Below are 20,758 nucleotides of genomic sequence, written 5' to 3'. Positions count from 1 at the left end.
TCTTTTATTGTAAGCACACTAATCCCATTCTTGAGGGTTCCACCCTTGTGACCTAATAATCTTCCAAAGGTCCCACATCCCAGTACTATCACCTTAGGGATTAGGATTCAACCTATGACTCTGGGGATGAAGAGACAAACATTCAGCTCATAGTGAGGGCCATGGGAACTGGAGTAGTCATCCATGGCTTCCATCAGTCATTGGTTGGGGACTGCTCCCACCAATTCCCCAGCACTCCCAGCCTGCTGACTGAGCTCTAGGGGCCAGAGAAAACAGAAACGTAGGAAAACCTCAAGATATGGCATTTCACGGGAATGGCGAGGGCCAAGGGACTACGTTGGAATATTGATAGTGACGGCTATGCTACCCATTCTGTGGGAACAGAAGACCCACTGCAGGCCAAGGGGTGGGATGAGATGGTATAGGTTGCTTGGCACAGTATCTGGTCCATGGTCAGCGATGCTCAGTGATTATTGTTGGTCCTATTATTCATGTTCTGGGCATGCTAAGTAGTAGCCACCAGGCAGAGCACATGGTATGTTTTGGAGAGTGGTAGGAAACACAATAAGGAAGGCAGGAAAAAGTCCCATTACTCAAGTTTTGAAGGGCACCCAGGGCACAGGTTTGACCCAGTAGGAAGGGCTGGGAGGAGTGCAAGGTTCCATGGTGAGCACAGCGAACAGTACCTACCAGGGCCAACGTCAGAGAAAGAGTCTTTGTGGAAGCTCAAGCAATGATTATGAAAGCCCACAATGTGTTGGGGAAGCATGAGGGGATATCTGAAAGATGATCTGGAAAGTGTTGGTCCTTTCCCTTCTTCATAGAACCTTCCTGAGTTGGCCAAAGGCTACAAACTCCTGTCCCCCTGACTTGTTTGAATACAGACCTCCCTGTCCTTCCCCCAATCTCACTCAAAAACCTCTGAAGCCTTCTCATTATCTATCAAATGAAAGATGATTAAAAATATCCCACAATAGGACCAAAATTATTTCCACCCTTATCTTTTAACCCCCCCCCCAAAAAAAAATCCCTAGGATTTATCCCCCGCCCCGAGTTTGATCTGCCTCCAAAATAAAGGTTAAACTGTAAACGCTTTATCTGGGCCTTTTTAGAGCCAAAGGATGTCCTCCGGGAGCTCTGTCCCTGGCATTTGAGCCACAGATGCAGTGACTCATAACTCTTAGATTTCATCCCAAAGTGGGAGAAGAACGATGAGGAACCAACACAGATCTAAAAAATCATGGAAAATGCTCACTCTAAAATGCACAGGGTAACCTGTACATTTGAGGTTTACTTGGAGAAATGTTTCTCTTCCTTAACATGGATGTGGATGGTACTAGATGGGAAAGTATGTTTATTGTCGGTATGGATGCACATGCGTGCATGCGACCATGTGTATGCGCATAAACCTGCAAGTTTGGCCCAATCATACCCACTAGAATGTGCTTATAGAATGGCCCAGTTCCTGGTCCCCGGGTCATGTGCACAATTGAGAATCTCTTTCTCTGCTCCACTTCTTTGTTTGAGACTGTCCTGGAAGCCCTCCGTAGGCCCATCTTGATTCTGGTGCATTCCCCCCAGACTCTTAACTTTCATGTCTTCTCCCTGAGAAGATGGGTCGGGGCCAGGATGAAGGTCTGGACAACCACCTGGGCGGTGCAGAGGAAGGAACTACAGGAACAGAGGCAGGAGTTCCAGTTCGTCCATACTGGGTGCTCCACCTAAGGCAGGTGTTCTTCCTACTGTTGTCGCTGTAATGTTTCTTCCTGACATCACTTCTCCTGCCTGGTCCATGGTCAGGGCCTTCACTCATCTAAGCTGCATCAGGAATAGCCTTTCAATTCGCATGCTGACTGCTACCTCGAGACTTTTAAGGCAGTTTGTATTATCTCGCACCCTCTGACATGTTTTTCTTCAAAAGGATGTTTCTTCATCCGTCCTGCGTGTCTGTTTGTGTTGTGACCATACGCCTTCCCTTTGATATCTTTACTGCAAAATACTGTACATACTTGTGGCTTGAGAAATGGAAATCAGAAAATAACTTCCTGGATTCGGCATAGGTTGTACACAGGGCTTGATCCCAGGAGGAATCCCGGTCCCTGACCTTCGGCGATAGGACCAAGATCAAGGCTCAGCTGAGCATTTGGAAGATGGGAGCATCCACCCCTCTCTGGCATTTTGGATCGGACTTTCTATTTCAAGTGGAAAGTGGCATGAGGACGGGGGGCACTGGGGAGCAAACATAAGCTATTGGGATAAATGCATTTATTCAAAGCTAACCTTCTTCACGCTTTTGGCCAGGATGAGACCTGACATGACAAACTGAAACCTAAGGCCATTTATGTGTGACCCAATCACCTTCTCATCATCTCCATTATTGGCCTAGGACACTGACACATGCCATTCAAGCAGCAGATAACAAAAACAGCCCTGTAGCTTGCTTCTACTTTGTTGTCTTCCTTGGAATTTATTATATCATGTTTTTGGCAGATGATGTGCCTTCCCAGTGACTAAGTTAGCTGAAGTTTATCTTCATTTTAAAAAGAGAGCCTGCATATCCTAAGTACAGACCAACAGACAAAGCCTGGGCCTGAGGGGGCAGAGAGGAGTCCAGGAGTCAGGGTGCCTCCCAAGGTGGACCCCCCACACACCCCCACCCCACGCTGGCATGGTGAGTGGATGGACTGTAGGTACCTGGGAGCAGAGAACAGAAGAGAGTAGGGGATGACACCTGGTGAGGGGAGCTGGAGGAGAAGAATATTGGAAAGGAAAGTTAGAGAAAGGGAGGCGAAAGGTCCAAGAGATGAAGACAGGGGACCCATCTGTCCCACTTGGCCAGGGATGGCTCCAATTTTGATACTGAAAGTCCAACATCCCAGGAAACCTCTCAGTCCCAGGCAAACTAGTTGATCACACTAGATCACAGAGGTGAAAAATGTAAAGAAAAGAGAGAGAGGTGCCCTTCAAAATGAAAGCAGACCGGGTTGCCTCAAGTACTTCTCTGGAAGAAGAGTGTGGAAGTCCTAGCTGAAGCAGTGCCCGGGAATGGCTGGGTTCCTTCAGAGGGATGGCATTGACCCACCTTTCCCTTTTAGAGAAGCCAGAGCTCCCCCGCCCCAGACTGAAAGCTTGGGAGCCAGAGATCCCAGCCCCAGGACCTCTCTGGACTAACCATTCTCATACAGTCCTGGTCTGAAACACCTGCTTCCCCCATCTGGCTGGGGTGCGGTGATGAGTTCTGAGTCTCTTGGCAAAACACCCGGATTTGAATCCCAGTTCGGCCATGTAGGTGCTGTGGGATCTTGGGTGAATCCCTTGCTGCTTTGAGCTTAGATTTCTGAAGTGGACTCAATGACTCTGGATTTTGTCTGTCCAGCATACTTTGTCATTTTTTTTTTTTTTTTTTCTGTTTCCTTTAGGGAACTCTTCTATGATACGCGGTCTTGGCGGGGCTGTCGGTTATCACACCCTTCTCTTCCCAACTCCTCGGGACTGGGCATGTGCCATAGACTGGGCCAGTTACAGTACCATATTCTCCAGATACTGACTGGTTCCGGCATGGACATGAATCAAAACCCTAGACTCTTCTGCTGGTTCTAGGAGGGAAGGCTGTCTCTCTCCCTTTAGAATCTATAAAGTAGAAGCTTGGGTCTGCTGGCTACATCTTCCTAGCAGGCAGAGAAATCCTGTCTGCCGCAGGAAAGGAGGACAGTGTGAAGCCAAACTTAGAGAAGATAGAGAGCAAAAAATGGGAGTTTCACTTGAGACTCTTGATCCAGCCATACCTGAGCAATCCCCGTGCACTTCCTGTCTACATAAGCTCGTACACTGCCTCTTCTGCTTGAGTCACGTTGGGTAGTTTCTGTTACTTGCAACTGAAAGAAGCCTCATCAATACAGCCTTTTTATCTATAAAAAGTGAATATAATTCCTTGCAGGACCCTTGTGAGCATTAAATTAGATCGCAGTTATCCCCCCACCCAGACCCCATGCATCACTGATAGAAATGTATAATGGTGCAGCCTCAGTGGAAACAGTTTGTTAGTTCTTCTTCTGATTAAGCATAAAATTACCATACTACTCAGAATTCCACTCCTAGCACCATGATTCATAATAGCCAAAAAGTGGAAACAAGCAAATATCTATCACCTGATGAATGGATAAATAAAATGCAGCATATCCATGCAACAGAATGTTACTTAGCAATAAAAAGGAACGAAATGCTGATGATTGCTACAGTAGAGACGAACCTCGGATACTAAGTTATGCTAAGTGATAGAAGCCAGACACAAAAGGCCCCCATATTGCAATATCAGAAAGGGAGACAGAACATGAGAGACTCCTAACTCTGGGAAACGAACAAGGGGTGGTAGAAAGGAAGGTGGGCAGGGGGTAGGAGTGACTGGGTGACGGGCACTGAGGGGGGTACTTGATGGGATGAGCACTGGGTGTTATTCTACATGTTGGCAAATTGAACACCAATAAAAAATAAATTTAAAAAACCCCAAAAGGCCCCATATTGTATGATTCCATTCACAGGAAATGTCTAGAATAGACAAATCCATAGAGACAAAAAGTAGATTCATGGTTGCCAGGGATTGGGGTGAGGGAAAAAGAAGACCCCCCTTCAGGGGGGTCATGACCATGAAATTAGTGGTAATAGCTGCATAATATTGAACCTTGTGAATAAACTAAAACTTGCTGAATTGTAAGCAAGTTTGGCGAATTCTATGGTATGTGAATTACCTCAAGAAAAATAAATATGCTACGGACACGTCAAGGCTTATTATTATTATTATTATTATTATTATTATTATTATTATTACACTGCTCAACTCAAATCCCAGCTTCGACAAAGCCCTTCATGCAATTCTTTGAGCTTCTCCAGACCGAATCTGGATCGTGCATCTGTCACCCAGACACAACTGCCCTGTGTGATTTCGACAACGTTTAATAATCATTAAATAAAACATTATTAAAATGAAGGATTAAATAATAATAATTCCTTCAATAAATACGAGGTTATGTCTTGTCTTCTCAGCCCCACCCCTAGCTCCTCCAGCATGGGCTCCTCCAGTGTGTCTGCAGGTTGAAAGAAGGAGGGCATACCTCTTCCCTCCCCACCCTGCCTGATTAGACAAAGGCACACCTGTTGTCTTCGGGAGCCCCAAGTCCCTGATGAGGACAAAGGGAGCTGAGGAAGGGGAGAATCACTGCTGCTCTCCAGAAACCCTCAACAGCACACCCACTGCTAGATCCCCTTTGGCAAGTAGTGTTTGGCCTTGACAGATGCTCCAGGGAATCCCCATATACCTGGAGTTTGAGAACCCCCAGAGAAAGCCCGAATTTTTGTGAGGCGAGGAAGTGGTTTGCGGCTGTGGGGGGTAGCTGTTACCTGTTAGGATGCTCTAAGTTCAAGGCATCCTGACTCAGGCCCGCTTCCACAATAAAGGTCATAGGACTGGAAAATCCTCCAGGGAACAGGCTGATGGGGTGGCGTGATTCAGGGGCTCAACAAGACCTTCCTGGACTTGGGTGCTTTGTTCTGTCATCCAGCATCTATCCGCCTCATCATCCCAAGGCCAGCTCTCACTTCCCCACCCTAACCCCTTATCAACTTGTGGGCTTTCATGATCCTTTGTCTCAGCCTGGGAGGGGATGTGGGAGTAGGAGAAGGGAGGATGAGTTAGTGAATTCATATTCCTCCCTTCATTCACTCTAGGGGTCCTTTTAGAAGAGCGAAGGGGCACCTGGGTGGCTCAGCAGTTGAGAGTCTGCCTCTGGCTCAGGGCATGATCCCGGGGTCCTGGGATCGAGTCCCACTTCGGGCTCCCTGCAGGGAGTCCGCTTCTCCCTCTGCCTATGTCTCTCCCTCTCTGTGTGTCTCTCATGAATAAATAAATAAAATCTTAAAAAAAAAAAAAAGAAAAAAAGAAGATCCAAAAAGCTTGTTTCCTAGAAAACCTTTTTCTTTTGTCACGTTTCCTTTTCTTAAACTATGGCCAGGGGATGACAATACACTGATTCACTTCAGCCTAAACCACATGCCTCCCCCAAAACACACACACACACACACACACACACACACACACACACCCCTCCCAGAGATGGAATCAGCTTTCCCCAAAGTCTGTGGCCGAGTGGGAGAGGTGAGGTTACCAAAATGAAAACCAGGGTAGCTAGCAAGAAGAGAGCAATGTTGGGGAGGCAGGTGCAACACCCATTACTATACTTGCATGAACCTGGGTCTTCTCAAAGCCCACCTCAACCTCCAGGACCCAGCCTGAATGTCAACCCCTCTAGGAAGTCCTTCCAGTCCCTTCCAGACAGGAGATTCTTGGTTCTGTGCACCTCACGTTTCCTGTGCTCACCTGCCTGGTCATCGATCCACTTACTATGTCCCTGGGCGCTGAGGGCTGAGTGCTCTGTTGTGAACCTAACAGGGATTTCGACCTTAATGGGATTTTGGGTCTGGACAAGGAAAGAAAAGTTTATCAAATGATTATACTAGCGGATGTATAGTTCCTCTACTAAGCACAATGAAGGAGAGAGAGAGATGGAAAGAGAGAGTGAGCGAGCACGCACCCTGGTACGGATCCGGATTTGGGAAAGTGGTGAAGGGAGGCCTTCCTGACATAGTGATGTGGGGCCTGCGCTCTAGCTTTCCTCACCTGAGCCACCCCACCCTCTACCTCAGCTCTCTCCCTTGCCGGACAAGGCCAGCCTCCACGTTCACCCATTGGGGTCCAAGACCTGATTTAAAGTCTGTGCAACAAATGTGCATCGGATTTCCTTGTCAGGGGTTAGAGCTACTGGGAAGGAAGGTGGCTGCATTCCAAAGAAGAGCTTTGCCGTTGTAGGAGCCGGCACCCCATCCTCCTGGTTGTGTTGGGGCGCCTCGGGTAGGAAGTAGGAAGGGCAGACAGGGTGGCGTTGGGGGGACGCTCTGCATGTATTCTAGGGTCCGAAGAAGCCCTGGGGCCTTTCCATTCCAAGCCCCCCGGGTGCGTCCAGGCAGGGGGATGTCTCAGAATTGACACTGGAGGGACATCCGCTCCCCTGGGCCAAGTGAGACCTGAGTCGTGGCCGGGGTCCCCGGGGTCCCCTGAGCTACCCCTCCGAGCTCCGTGAAGCTCTTCCCTCCGGGACATGGGAACAGAAACCACTTTTCCTGCAGAGGCTTGGGGTTTGGCGGCGCAGCGTGGAGGGGGCGCCGCGGTGGCTCTGGGGGGGTCTCCGGGACGGCGGGGGCGCGGTGGGGCGCGGTGGGGCGCGGGGTGCGGGCGCCGGCCCAGGTGGCGGAGCGGCCGGGACTGGCCGGGAGCCCGCGGGCGAGCGTGTCCGCGCCCCTCCCCGCGCGCGAGCCCTCCCACTTCCTCCGCGGGAGCCGGGCTGTCAGGGAGCCGGGCGCGCGGCGCAGTGCAGGCTCGGGGCGCCCGCGAGGAGCCGCCGCCCGCCCCCCGCCCGCGCCCCGCGCCCCGCGCCCCGCGCCCCGCGCCCCGCGCCATGGACCTGCCCAGGGCCCTGCTGGTGGCCTGGGCGCTCAGCCTGGGGCCAGGTACGTGCCCCTTTGCCTCTGCGTCCCGTGGGCGCCCCTGGCCGCGTCGGAGCTCGGCCGCGGGGCGCACGGGGGTCCCCCGGGACGTGGCTCCGCGGAGAGGGAGGCGCGCCTGGGGACGGGGAGCCGGGAGTTGGGCGCGGGGGGAAGAGCTGGGAAGAGCCGCGCGCGGGGCTGGCCACCCCGGGGGCCCCGCCGGGGACACTCGGGCGTCCCGGGAGCGCGGAGGGCGCGTGGACCGGGCTGGGGGGGGGGGCCGGACGCGCGGAGGGCGCCGCCTGAAGTGGGGGGGGCCTGACACTGCGGCCCCGGGGCGCCGGGCGGCGGGGGGACCTGGGCGCCGCGAGCTGAGCTGAGTCCCTTGGGCCGGGGACGCACGAAGCCCCAGGACGGCGGCCCCCAGGCGGTGGCGAGGTCGCCCGACGCCCCCCCCCCACCCCCCACCTCGGTACCTGACCCTTGGGGTAGGGACGGGGCAACCCGCGCTCGGATTTATGCAATTATTCAATAAACCTGGGGAAGCCGCCGTGGCCGAGACGCGCGCCGCCCGCCTAATGCAATCCAGGTGTCGGGGCGCGGCGGGGACCCGGGGTCCCGCGGGGCGCACGACGGGCAGCCGGAGGCCAGCCTTGCGCTCTGCGCCCTGGGCGCCCAGCCTGGGCTTCTCCGCTCCCCGCCCGCCGGCCCGGCCCGCACCCGCAGCTCCGGGCGGCTCGGTTCTCCCCGCGGCGACAACTTTGGGGCCTCCCCTTTGCGCAGCCGAGGGCCGGGGGCAGGGGGGTTGCCCAGCGCCCGCCGCGGGGACCGGCCGCCCGGCCTGGCCTCCCCTTCCTCCTGAGTTCCAGGCTGGGGCTGGGGCTGCGGCCAGTACCGAGGGGCAGATGGAGAGGAGCCGTCGGGAAGCACAGGTGGTGACCCCCCAGCCCGGGCTGACTCCCCTCTGGTCCCGGGTACCCCGGAAACAAGTGCACCCCCCCACCCCCACTCCCACGATCTACAGCTGAGCTTCTGGGAGGGCCTGTAGTTGAAAGAGTCTCTGGCTGCTGGAGTTCAGTCCGGATCGTAGAGCCACAAAATAAACATTAACGCTTTAAATTGTTGGGGGAAGGGGGCGTTGGGGAGGGCAAGGGGAGGGCTGCCACCAGGCCAGTAGACATCTAGAAACCAGCTGCAGGAGGGCGTGAAGCCCACTCCAGACCACTTGGGAGGGAAGCTCCAGGAGCTGTCTTCAGATCAGGAGATCCAACCCTAGGAAAGGGAAATGCGCTCCCTCCCGTGTGACTCCAACAGAGGAACCACCCCACCAGAGCCTGAGCTGGAGTGGCTGCCTTAGGGGCTGGAGTCAGTGAGACCTCAGGAAGCTCAGAGTGAAGTCTTTGAAATCAGAGCATAGCTCCGCTGCTGGCTCTGCTGCCCACTAGCTGTACAACCTTGGGTGCATTATGCAATCCCTCCACAGGTTTCCTTCTCTGCAGAAGGGAGAGAAATTCAGACGGAGTTCATAAAGTTCTCCAGATAATAAAGCGAGGCCCTGTCGGAACAGTCCTTAATGCAGGGCTTGGTGCACAGCAGGACAGAAGCAATGGTTGCTAATGTTGTTGTTACTCAAGCAGGAATGGGGGTGGGGGTGTGTGTGCTAGGGGAGTGGGGGTGAGGGACAGGGACAGGATCTGTGACTCAGAATTCCCTTTATATGGAGAAAACCACCCTTGAGTTATGTCTGGTCAGTTTGGGTTCTTAAAGTATGGGATTCATTAAACATATCAATCAATGTTGGAACGACATCTGCTTGCAAGGAACTGGGGGTGGGGACCAAGTATGTGTGCAATCTGGGCCTTGCCTGGAGCCGGGAATAAGGCAAGGCCAGGGCAAGCAAAATAGAAGGATCAGAGAGTGAAAGATGCAGAGAAGTCTAAGGGCTGTGGTTCAAACAAGAGATGTTCAGTTTCACTAGGATTAGCAAGGGAGGCTTCCTGAAGGAGGAGGTATCCTTTCAACAGGGTCTTGTAGGAGTGTGGAAAGGCTCTACAAGTAGGATGGTTTGTAAGTTAGAGTGTTATTTCCTGGGACAAATTAAAGAACAAAGAGGTGGATATTTCAAAACCACAAGGGTGACCTAGTTTGGACTCTGAAAATTGGAAAGGTCTCGATGTCGATGGGCCCATTCCCCTGGCTTCAGAGCAAGACTTATGTCAGTCTCCCAACTGTATCACATGGATTCAATGTGAGGATTACCAGGAAGCTTGCCTGCCGGTGACGGTGCGGTTTGGCTGAGCAGGGGAACAGGGGACCTGTCACAGGCCAAGTTGGGAGTGAGTCTGTATTGAAGCCATTATGAGTTCAGAGCCCCTGTCTTGCCAGAGCTTCTGCTACAGGCTGGGCAGGGTGGTGGGTGAGCAAAACTATCAAGAAAGCAAGAAAAAAAGAAAAAGAAATAGACAAATCCAAAGACTTTTGTAGCTGACATCCAGAGAAAGCAGATCCATTGATAGGAAGTTTGTATCATAACACAACTGTAGTTAGGGTTGATGAATGAGGATTCTTTTTTTTTTTTTTAAGGTTTTATTTATTTTAGAGAGAGTAAGTGGGTGGGAGGGGGGGGCAGAAGGAGAGGAGAAGGGAAAGCAGATTCCCTACTAAGCACAGGGCCCCACACGAGGCTCAGTCTCAGGACCCTGAGCTGAAACCAAGAGTGGGACATTGAAGTGATTGAGCCACCCAGGTGTCCGGGTGAGTGATGATTCTTTAAAAACTCAGTCTTTACTGAGCACCTGTAAGCTGCCAGCCTCCATAAAGGCACAGGGTGAGATCATGCACAGGGTAGGGGTGAAGGCCCTGGGGGGGTCTCACTGCCTGGAGTCTGTGCTCTTGACAAATTACTAAATGGTTCTGTGCCTCAGCTTTCTGACCTGCAAAATGGGGATGAAAATAATGGAACTTACAGACTTTGGATAACTTACAGTTATCCAAAGACTAAATGAATCAGTGCAAATAAAGTGCTTGGAAAGCTCCAGCACGTATTAAGCATTCAAGGAGGTTGTCTCTCTTCTCCGTCATCATCAGCAACAGCAGTACTCAACTAAGGGATGTAAGGATGCACGGAGATGTAACTGTCAAACCCAAGTCCCTAAGAGAAGCATAAAGGAAGTGCTGGGGTATGGGAGGCCCAGGAGGGGCATACGTGCCTAGGCCCCAATAAACCCAAACTTTTCCAGCTCCTCTCCCAAAGACCTGGCCCCAAGACTTGATCATAATGGAACTCAGAGATGTTTTCTGCCACTGAGGCTGTCACGAAACCAATGGGATCTCAGAGTGAGTGTCTTATGGCATCTTGTGGAGCACATAAGAACCGTACCGTGCAGCATGGCCCTCATGTGTCCCTGTGAGTAGGAGTCTTATTCAGCAGGAAAACCTTGTCTGGAGAAAGTACCGTATTAGGGCACCATGAGTGTGCAAAGCCTATAAAGGTCCAAGCCCTGCTCTTTGGCTTTGGAAGAGCAGAGAAAGAGATGAAGCTTGTCACTCTGCCCTCCCCCTCCACTGCCCCCCCTGCTGGGAGTTTGTCAACCAAACCTCTCAGCTACCTTTAGCTGAGGAGCTTCTGGATCCTTCCATGTAGAAGCCCTGGGGGCGCTGGTGGGACAAGAGTGGAGTCTCACCTTCTTTCTCTTTATACATCAGAGCCCATCTCTACCCCACCATGGAACCACAGACATTGGCTGTCTCCTTGCTGTTGTCCTTGTCCCAGCCTACACACACGGCGGGCGCCGTGGGCCTTAAGGCACTCAGACGGTGACTCACCTTCATTTTGACCTCTCTGAAGCTCTTTCTGTAATGGAAGCTTCTTTCAACAGCAGGGAACTTCCTTTCCATCCTCTCCCCTCATTGCTTAGAACAAAACTTTCTTCTGAGCTGGCCTGGCCCTTTTTTTTTTTTTTTTTTTTTTTTAATGGTAGGGATTGTTTTCTAACTAGAAGTAGAATTGATATACAATATTAGCTCCAGGTTGGGACATGATGATTCAATATATATACAGTAGGAAATGCCCATGGAGGTAAGTAGTTGCCACCTGTCACCACTCAAAGTTGCTACAGTACTATTGATGAGATTCCCTGTGCTGTACTTTCCATCTCCGTGACTTACTTATTTTATAACTGGAAGCTTGTACCTCTTAATACCATTTACCTCTTTCGTCCACCCCTCCTGCCCCTTCCCCTCTGGCAAACCAGCTTATTCTCTGTTATTATTTATAAGTCTGTTTCCATTTTATGTTGTTTGTTCGTTGCTTTTTCTAGACTCCACCTGCAAATGAAATAATAAGGTGTTGGTGTCTGCCTGACTTATTTCCCTTTAGTGCAACACCCCCTAGGTATCATCCATGTTGTTGTGAATAGCAAGTTTTCATTATTTTCTGTGGTTGAGAAATACTCCAGTGTGTGCATCTGCTACCTTTTCCTTATCCATTCATCCATCAATGGACCTTAGGGTGCTTCCATGTCTTGGTTATTGTAAATAATGCTGCAATGAACATGGGAGGGCATTTATCTTTTTGAATTAATGTTTTCATTTTCAGGGAGTAAATACCCAATAGTAGAATTACTGAGTCATAGGGTAGCTCTATTTTTAATTTTTTGAGGAACTTCTGTACTGTCTTCCACAGTGGCTGCACCAGTTGGCATTCCCACCAACAGGGCACGAGGGTTCCTTTTTCTTCTTCACATCCTCACCAACATGTGTTATTTCATGTCTTTTTAATGCTGGCCATTCTGACAGGTGTGAGGTGATAGCTCAATGTGGTTTTGATTTGCATTTCCCTGACAATGAGTGATGCTGAGCATTTATTCACGTGCCCATTGGCCATCTGGATGCCGTTTTTGGAAAAGTGTCTATTCAGTTTCTCTGCCCATTTTAAAATCAGGCTGTTTGGTTTTTCTGATATTGAGTTGTATGACTTCATATATATTTTGAGTTTTAATCCCTTGTCAGATATATCATTTGCAACTATTTTCTCCCAGTTGGTAGATGTTGATAGTTTTCATTTCATTGATGGTTTCCTTCACTGTGCAAAAGTTTCTAGTTTGATGTAGTCCCAATTATTTATTTTTGCTTTTGTTGTCCTTGCCTTGGGAGACAGATCCCCCAAAATATTGCTAAGACCGATGTTGGGAGTTTACTGCCTATGTTTTTCTTTAGGAGTTTTATGGTTTCAGGTTTTACATTTAATCCATTGTAAGTTTGTTTTGTATGTGGTGTAAGAAAGTGGTATAGTTCCTCTCTACCTCCCTCCCTCCCTCTTTCTCTCTCTTTCTTCTTTCATTCTTTTTCTCTTTCTTTCTTTCTTTTCTTTTCTTTCTTTCTTTCTTTCTTTCTTTCTTTCTTTCTTTCTTTCCTTCCTTCCTTCCTTCCTTCCTTCCTTCCTTCCTTCCTTTCTTCTTTCTTTCTTTCTTTCTTTCTTTCTTTCTTTCTTTCTTTCTTTCTTTCTTTCTTTCTTTCTTATAGCTTTCCAGTTTTCCCAACACCATTTATTAAGGAAACTATCTTTTCCCTCATTGTATATTCTTGCCTCCTTTGTCATAGATTAATTGACCATATAAGTATGGGTTTATTTCTGGGCTCCCTGTTCTGTCCCATTGATCTATGTGTCTATCTTTGTGCCAGTACTATACGGTTTTTATCATTACAGCTTTGTAGTCTAGTTTGAAATCGGGATTGTGATGCCTCAATCTTTGCTCTTCTCTCTCAAGATTGCTTTGTTTTTTGTGTCTTTTGTGGCTCCATACAGATTTTAGGATTATTCTAGTTCTGTGAAAAATGCTAGTGGTATTTTGATAGGGATTACACTGAAACTATAGATCACTTTGGGTAATATGGGCATTTTAACAATATTAATTCTTCCAATTCATGAATATGCTATATCTTTCCACTTACTTGTGTCATCCTCAATCTCTCTCTCTCTTTTTTATTTGGAGAGAGGGAGAGAGAAAGAGGGGAAGGGCAGAGAAAGAGAAGGAGAATTTTTTAAAAGTTTATTATTTTAATTTTTCATTTAAATTCAATTTAGTTAACACACAGTGTACTATTAGTTTTATTAGTATTATTTATTAGTATTTATTATTCGTATTGTTAGTTCAGGGTAGAACTTAGTGATTCATCAGTTGCACATAACACCCAGTCCTCATTCCATCAAGTGCCCTCCTTAATGACCATCACCAAGTTACCCTCTCCCCCTACCCACCTCCCCTCCAGCAACCCTGAGTTTGCTTCCTAAAGTTAAGAGTCTCTTGGTTTGCCTCTGTCTCCATTTTTATCTTATTTTATTTTCCTTCCCTTCCCCTATGTTCATCTGTTTTGTTTGTTAAATTCCACATGTGAGTGAAATCATATATTTGTCTTTTTCTGACTGATTTTTTCATTTAGCATTATAACCTGTAGTTCCATCCATGTCATTGAAAATGGCAAGATTTCATTCTTTTTGATGACTGAGTAATATATATATATCTATAGATATAGATATAGATATAGATATAGATATAGATATATATACCACATCTTCTTTATCCATTCATCTGTCAAAGGACACCTGGACTCTTTCCATAGTCTGGCTCTGGCTGTTGTGGTCATTGGTGCCATAAACATTGATGTGAATGTGCCCCTTTGAATCACTATATCCTTTGTATCCTTTGGATAAAAACCTAGTAGTGCAATGGCCGGATTGCAGGGTGGTTCTATTTTTAACTCTTTGAGGAACCTCCATACTGTTTTCCAGGGTGGCTACACCAATTCTCATTCCCACTAACAGTGTGAGAAGAGTGAATCTTAAGCAAGCTCCATGCCCAGAATGGAGCCCAACACAGGGCTCAATCTCTGGACCCTGAGGTCATGACCTGAGCCAAAATCAAGAGTAGGATGCTTAATCGACTGAGCCACTCAGGTGCCCCAATCCTCAATCTCTATCATTCATGTTATAGCTGTCAGAGTACAGTTCTGTCACCTCCTTGGTTAAATTTATTCCTAGGTATTTTATTCTATATGATACAATTACAAATGGGATAATTTTCTTAATTTCTCTTTCGGCTGGTTCATTATTAGTTTACAGAAATACAACAGATTTATGATTATTAATTTTATATCCTGCAACTTTGCTAAATTCATTTATTAGCTCTACTAGATTTTTTTGGTGGACTCTTTATGGTTTTCTATATGTATCATGTCATTTGCAAATAGTGACAGCTTTACTTCTTTATCAACTGAGATGCCTTTTATTTCTTTTTCTTGTCTGATTACCGTAGCTAGGATTGTGGGTGCTATGTTGGATAAGGGTGGCAAAGTTGGGCACCCTTGTCTTGTTTCTAATCTTAGAGGGAAGGCTTTCCACTGTTGGGTAAGAGGTTGGCTCTGGGTTTGTTATGTGACCTTTATCATGTTGTGGTATGTGATGGCATCTAGCAGACTCAGAGAAAGTCAGCTACAAAACAAGCTTTAAACATGCGCTAACACATTTCATAATGGTACTTCTGCTGATCCTCATCACTTAATGCCCCTATCCCCCGCCACTACCACCAAACTGCGGGCTATCATCAAGGATTGAAAACCATTTGGAACTATCTTCCCCCAAACAATTGAGAGCTCCAAAGACACCCACATGCTTTCAGTATGGAGTGCTTGCTATAGGGAACTGTGATCCAGGTGGGAACCATACCCAACCCCCATCACGTAAATCCTAACTGTACAAGTTCTTAGTGGAAGCAGCTGAAAGCCCAGACATTTGTTACCAGTGAGGAGAGGAGAGGAGAGAGACTGCAGTTGGTTATCTTGTAACCCCCAAACAAATAAGCTCCCAAAACATCCCATGTAGGGCTTTTGTACTGTGTTCTTATGACCTGAGTCACAACATGAATAAAGTCCGACCTGGAAGAAAAAGTCAGGGTGGTCACACTGCCTCCCTGTCTCTGTCCCTCATTTCTTTCTTCACCTACATGCTTCCTGAGCAGCAGTAATAATCACCATGTGCAGCTCACTGCCTGGATCCAAATCCTTTCTCCGTGAGTGATCCTGGAGAAGCCCCTCTGGGCCTCATTTTCCTTCATCTGTAAAATGGGGAGAACAATGACTTCACACGCTGACATGTGCTAGATGTTAGATGATCTGTACATGATTCATTCCTATCAAGTGCTTAGAACAGCATCTGGCGGCACCGGGTCAGCCCTCAGCTAACAGTCCCAGTTATTACCCTTCTCATCACTTATTATTATCTGATTGATGCCAGCCGCTGTGTGAGCCACCATCTCCCATCTCAGGCCTGGCTACTGCTGCATGAGGTCACTACCGCGATCACCAGGTTACACATCAGAAGTTAACGGCTCATCCAAGGTCATGCCAATAGAGTAAGAGGTAGTGTCAGGATCGTCTGACATCAAAGCCGCAGCTCTTACTTAATCCATTCATGATATTTCTTTGGGAAATGGGCCTGGAAAACATAGAAAGATGAATAAGATACTCTTGCTGAAAGAGCGATCTTCGGGGAAAATGAGACCAGCACTCGGTTGGCCACCCGCACAGGGACACCAGCTCGGGAGTGGCAACTCCCTTCTTGTCAGTCAAGATGCTGGCTTGGTGAGAAGCGGTGCTCACATGGTGCCTCGGAAGGTGGGAGCTGTTCTCCTTCCCTTACCTCCCAGCTCAGGGCCAAGAGAGGCTCTACTTCCTGTCCCCAGGTGCCCACTACTCTGGACCACACTGCACCGGTCCCTGGGCTCCCTCTCTAGTCCAGCCTGAGGATCCAGGCTGAGCAAATCTCTGCTCCTATTCCCCAATCAAACCCTCTGAACCCCAGACCTAATGAGGTAATTCATGCTAAAGAGCACTGGTGAGTGATGACAACTTCATGTGTCCTACCAGAAGGGATCTACTTTTTTTTTTAAGATTTTATTTATTTATTCATGAGAGACAGAGAGAAAGAAAGAGAGGCAGAGACACAGGCAGAGGGAGAAGTAGGCTCCGTGCAGGGAGCCCGATGCGGGACTCGATCCTGGGACTCCAGGATCATACCCCGGGCTGAAGGCAGGTGCTAAACCACTGAGGCACCCAGGGATCCTGGGATCTACATTTTAACCGGGCTGCACCTTCTTTAGAAGCCAAGGGCTCTTGGTGGAATGTCAGGCACAGAGACCAACCAAGCAGACCATTTATATGAGCCAGGGGACCTGCCCTTCGCGTGATCTAGCCACTCAGCCCGCTAGTCCATTGCCCCTCAGAGGCATCCTACTCCAGCCCTTGTGGATGATGGCGGCCTCATCCTATAACTTAGGAGAAGCCAGTCTGTGGCTTGGGTGATGTGCTAAAGCAGACAGAGGTTTTTCCACGTGGCATGTGGGGTGAGTTAGGCAAGTTGCTATAGCAACGTACTCCAGGATTCCAAACAGGATGACACAGAGAAGGGGCTCCTGCCTCTGCAGCTGGGGCTGACAGCTTTCTTCCTCCAGCAGCATCACCAGGCTATCAGAAATCCTGACCCTGCAGATTTCCTGGGTCTATTTCTTTGCAGATTGGGAAAACTGTGCCTCAGGAAGATCTTGGAAAAAAAAACATAAAATGAGCTAGTGGGTGCAGATCCTGATGAGCATTCCCATATGTTCATTCTATCAAGAGGGGGGCCAGATGAGGCTTAGCAGCCCTGCCAAGGGGGTTATGTCCATTAGATAGATGGAGAAATTGAGGCTTTTCAAGGTTTTCCCAAGGTCACATGGGAACTCAGGGGCAGGTCTTCTGGCCAAAGAGGAGGTTAAGAATCTAATCTGCTACACCTAATTTAAGGAGCAACCAATGCTTCAGCCAAAGGAATGAAGTTCTAATGGTAGAATTTCTATATCTCTGGTAAGCAAGTGAGATAAGATCATTGAAGTCATTCCCTATAGACATCTGGGTGTGTCCCCAGTCTCCACAGTTCTCCCTCTCAGCCTGGCCACCCCCAGAACCTCAGACCACTGCCTCCTCCTCCTGCCAGAAAGGTGACAAAGCAATGCCCATCTTCCCTTCCTTTACTAGAATTTGTCCTTCCCTGGAGGTGATAGCCCCTCAGATCCAGTAATTGGTGGCAATCATAAAGTCCCATAAATAATCTGTAGATAGGGCTCTTCTCTGAGTTTATTTATACCATTTTCCACACCTACAGGACCAGCTACATAATCTATGGAGCCCAGTACAAAATGAAAACACAGGGCTCCTTGTTTAAAAAGATGAAGAATTCCAGGATGGCCACAGCAGAGCATTAGACCAAGCAAAGGCCCTTCTGAGTGTCAGGCCCTGAGCAATTGCACAGGTTGCACACCCAAGAAGCCAGCATTTCCAGATGGGGCCCAGGTAAAGCCCAAGCGAAGCCCAGGTGGGATGGGAAAGGATGCTCCATCAGGAAGAGGGACCTGTAGGCAAAGCAGGAGGGCCCTGGGAGCTCCCTGAGGCTCCAGCCCAGCTCAGGTGTCATTGTCTCTCTTGTTTACATCCATCAGATCTTTCTCAGCAGCAGCCAGAGTAATGCCAAAACACAAAGTAGTGTGACTCTCCTGCTAAGAACCTTCAATGGCTCCCTATTGCCATTAGGTCGAGTCCAGACTGTAATAGAGCTAACCAGATCCTGAGGAGCCAGCCCTGGCCTGTGCTCAGGACTCACCTCGAGCAGCATCACATGCACCCACACCTGCACACTCCTATAGCACCCCCACCAGACTGAGCTTCTTAGATTTTCTGACACACCAGCTCTCTCTGGCCTCACTCATGTGGTTCCTTAGTTCCCATCCCCCCTCCTCCTTTCTCCTGGCTGCCTGTTACTCATTCTTTGGGTCTCTACTGGGGCACCAATTCCTCCTGGCAGCCTCACCTTACCCCCTCAATCTGACCTCGGAGACCCATACGATCTCAAGACACCCTGCACTTCATGCACCACACAGTATTGCCATTGCCTGAACACCTTCCCCCACTGGACTGAGGGCCCCTGTGTCCCCTGCCCTCACACAGTGTCATAGCAGGTGCTCAGTTCATATGTATCAAATATGGAAGCACCGCCTCTCCAAGGAAATAGATATGGAAGGGCAAGATAGATGTTTTCCGTTTCTCTGCACATGATTCCCACACACACAACCGCCACCCCCCCCCAGGAGGTCCTAACACAGTAGCCTGTATGAGCCAGGCCCCGTGCTAGGCTCTAGTGAGTAAAAGACAGGAGATGCACCCTGTCCTTCAATGGGTTTATGTGCAGTGAGATGGAGGAAGAGGAGTGATGTCGCTGGCCTGAGCAGAAGAGGTTACGAGAGGAAGTCAAGTCTGATCTAGACAGGTCGACCTCATAGGGCTCTTGGGGCAGGTGGCGGGGGCCCCCAGGCAGCTGGAAAGGTTGGCTGGGAGCTTGGAAGGGTGTCCATATCCCGAGAGCTTTGATTGGGAGCCGCTCACATAATCGTGCTTAGTGACACACAGGCCCCAAGTGAGACGGAGCACCCGCAGATGGGGCCTCCCACCTTCCATCCCCTTCCCGGGCCCAGAAGCAGTGATTCATGCCCCAAACTTAAAGAGAACCCAGATTTTTATTTTAAAAGCCTTTCAGAGCAGAATAAACCAAGGAGAGGGCCAGGCCAGACCACAAGCCAAGCATCAGCTGTGGAATGTGCTTGCTGCTGACGGTGAGGCCAGCCAGGGGCAGAGACGCTGGCAGGCTCGGGAAGAGGCCTCACCGATGGTCCCGAATGTAGCCACATTGTCACCAAGATCATCCCGGCTCTTTTCTCTTTTCAGCTGCCTTCTAGCTCATCCTAAGACTCGCTCTCCCCCGCCACACCCCAGCCTAGAGAGTTCCACTGGTCCCACATCACCGCGCTCTGAAAGCTCCGGGCTGCCCTCTGCCTACCCATCTCCACTCATTCGGCCTGGAGGACTGAGGCCAGGAGAAGGACAGGGGCCCGGGGGGCCACTGGGAGGCACCCAGAAAGGCTCCCATGGCTTGTGGCAACAGCCACCTGACTGGTCTCCTGGCATCCGCCTTGTCCCTCGAGGGGACAGTTGGCCAAGGGATGCGGCTAGAATGTAGGTCAGATCATGTCACGTCCTTGCTCTGCCCCAGGCCCTCCAGGGCTCGCTTCTTCCTCTGAGTAAGAGGCCCCTTGTGATCTGGCTTCCCCTGCCTTCCTGACCTCATCCTCGACTCCTCCCCCACTTGCTCCTTCTGCTCCACCTCCACAGTCTCTGGAAGGTTCTTGCACGCACCGAGCATCTCAGGCTTTGCACTTGCCCTTCCCTCTGCCCGGAATGCTCCTCACCAAAGGGCTCCTGTCTCTTCCTTCAGGCTTTCACCCCAACACCACCCTCCCATGGAGGCCTTTGGTGGCACCCCCAGTGAAACGTTCAACCTCCCCCTGTGTGCTCCTGCCGACAAGAACACCCTTCCCTGCCTCAACCTCTCGGAGGCTATTTCTCATCTGTTAATTGTTACCTACGTAACAGTTTCTCCACCTTGTCTATGGTCAGTCTCCTCCAACAGGATGTAATCATGAGAGCAAGGATTCTCCTATGCTGTGTTTTGCTGTAGCCTGAGCTCCAGAGCAGTGTCTGGTGGAGGAGACAAGCCACAAATAATTGTGGAATGAATGAACCAATCAATGAAGACTCGCCCAGCCCCAACTCCCCCATCACCTGAAATCCCCTCAATGAGTCCCTTCCGAGGTTACAATCACTCTCTTTCCAATCACCTGCCTTAGAATGCCAGGCCCCTGGGTAGGGCGCTCCACCTGACCTTCCCATGGCCATTTGTTATCCTGTTAAAAGCTTTCCTTCCAGGGGCACCTGGGTGGCTCAGCAGTCGAGCAGCTGCCTTCAGGTCGGGTGGTGATCCCGGGGTCCTGGGGTCCTGGGGTCCTGGGAGCTCCCAGCAGGGAGCCTGCTTTTCCTTCTGCCTATGTCTCTGCCTCTCTGTGTGTGTCTCGTGAATAAATAAAATCCTTAAAAATAAATAAAAGCTTTCTTTCCGGACAAGAACAGGCCAGTGGCATTCGTAGGAGGGCTGGCCAAGGAGGTGGAAGAGGGCCTGTTAAAGGGAGGAGGGCCTTGAAAGGGGCCCAGCAGTTCACAGCAGGCAGCCCAGGTCGGCCCAGCTGGCCCTGTGCTGTTCAGCATTATTACTGTGACTCCAGCAGGACACGAGGAGACCTGGGAAAGG

The 20,758-nt window shown here is 49.7% G+C and overlaps 1 protein-coding gene across 1 annotated transcript in view; it reads left to right on the top strand.

Annotated features, from left to right (window-relative positions):
* The first annotated feature begins 7,460 nt into the window (after window positions 1–7,460).
* Window positions 7,461–20,758, top strand: part of ITGA11 (integrin subunit alpha 11) — a 113,406-nt gene continuing 100,108 nt past the window's right edge. Inside the window, exon 1 of the mRNA XM_077881646.1 lies at window positions 7,461–7,557. Within this exon, the coding sequence (XP_077737772.1) occupies window positions 7,506–7,557 (52 nt within the window). The 5' untranslated portion in view covers window positions 7,461–7,505. The remainder of the gene's footprint in view (window positions 7,558–20,758) is intronic.

This window comes from Canis aureus, chromosome 32 (assembly GCF_053574225.1).
Source record: "Canis aureus isolate CA01 chromosome 32, VMU_Caureus_v.1.0, whole genome shotgun sequence".
In the NCBI taxonomy this organism is placed as follows: Eukaryota; Metazoa; Chordata; class Mammalia; order Carnivora; family Canidae; genus Canis; species Canis aureus.
Note: the sequence above shows the minus strand (reverse complement) of the source record. Positions and strands in the feature narration are given on the sequence as shown.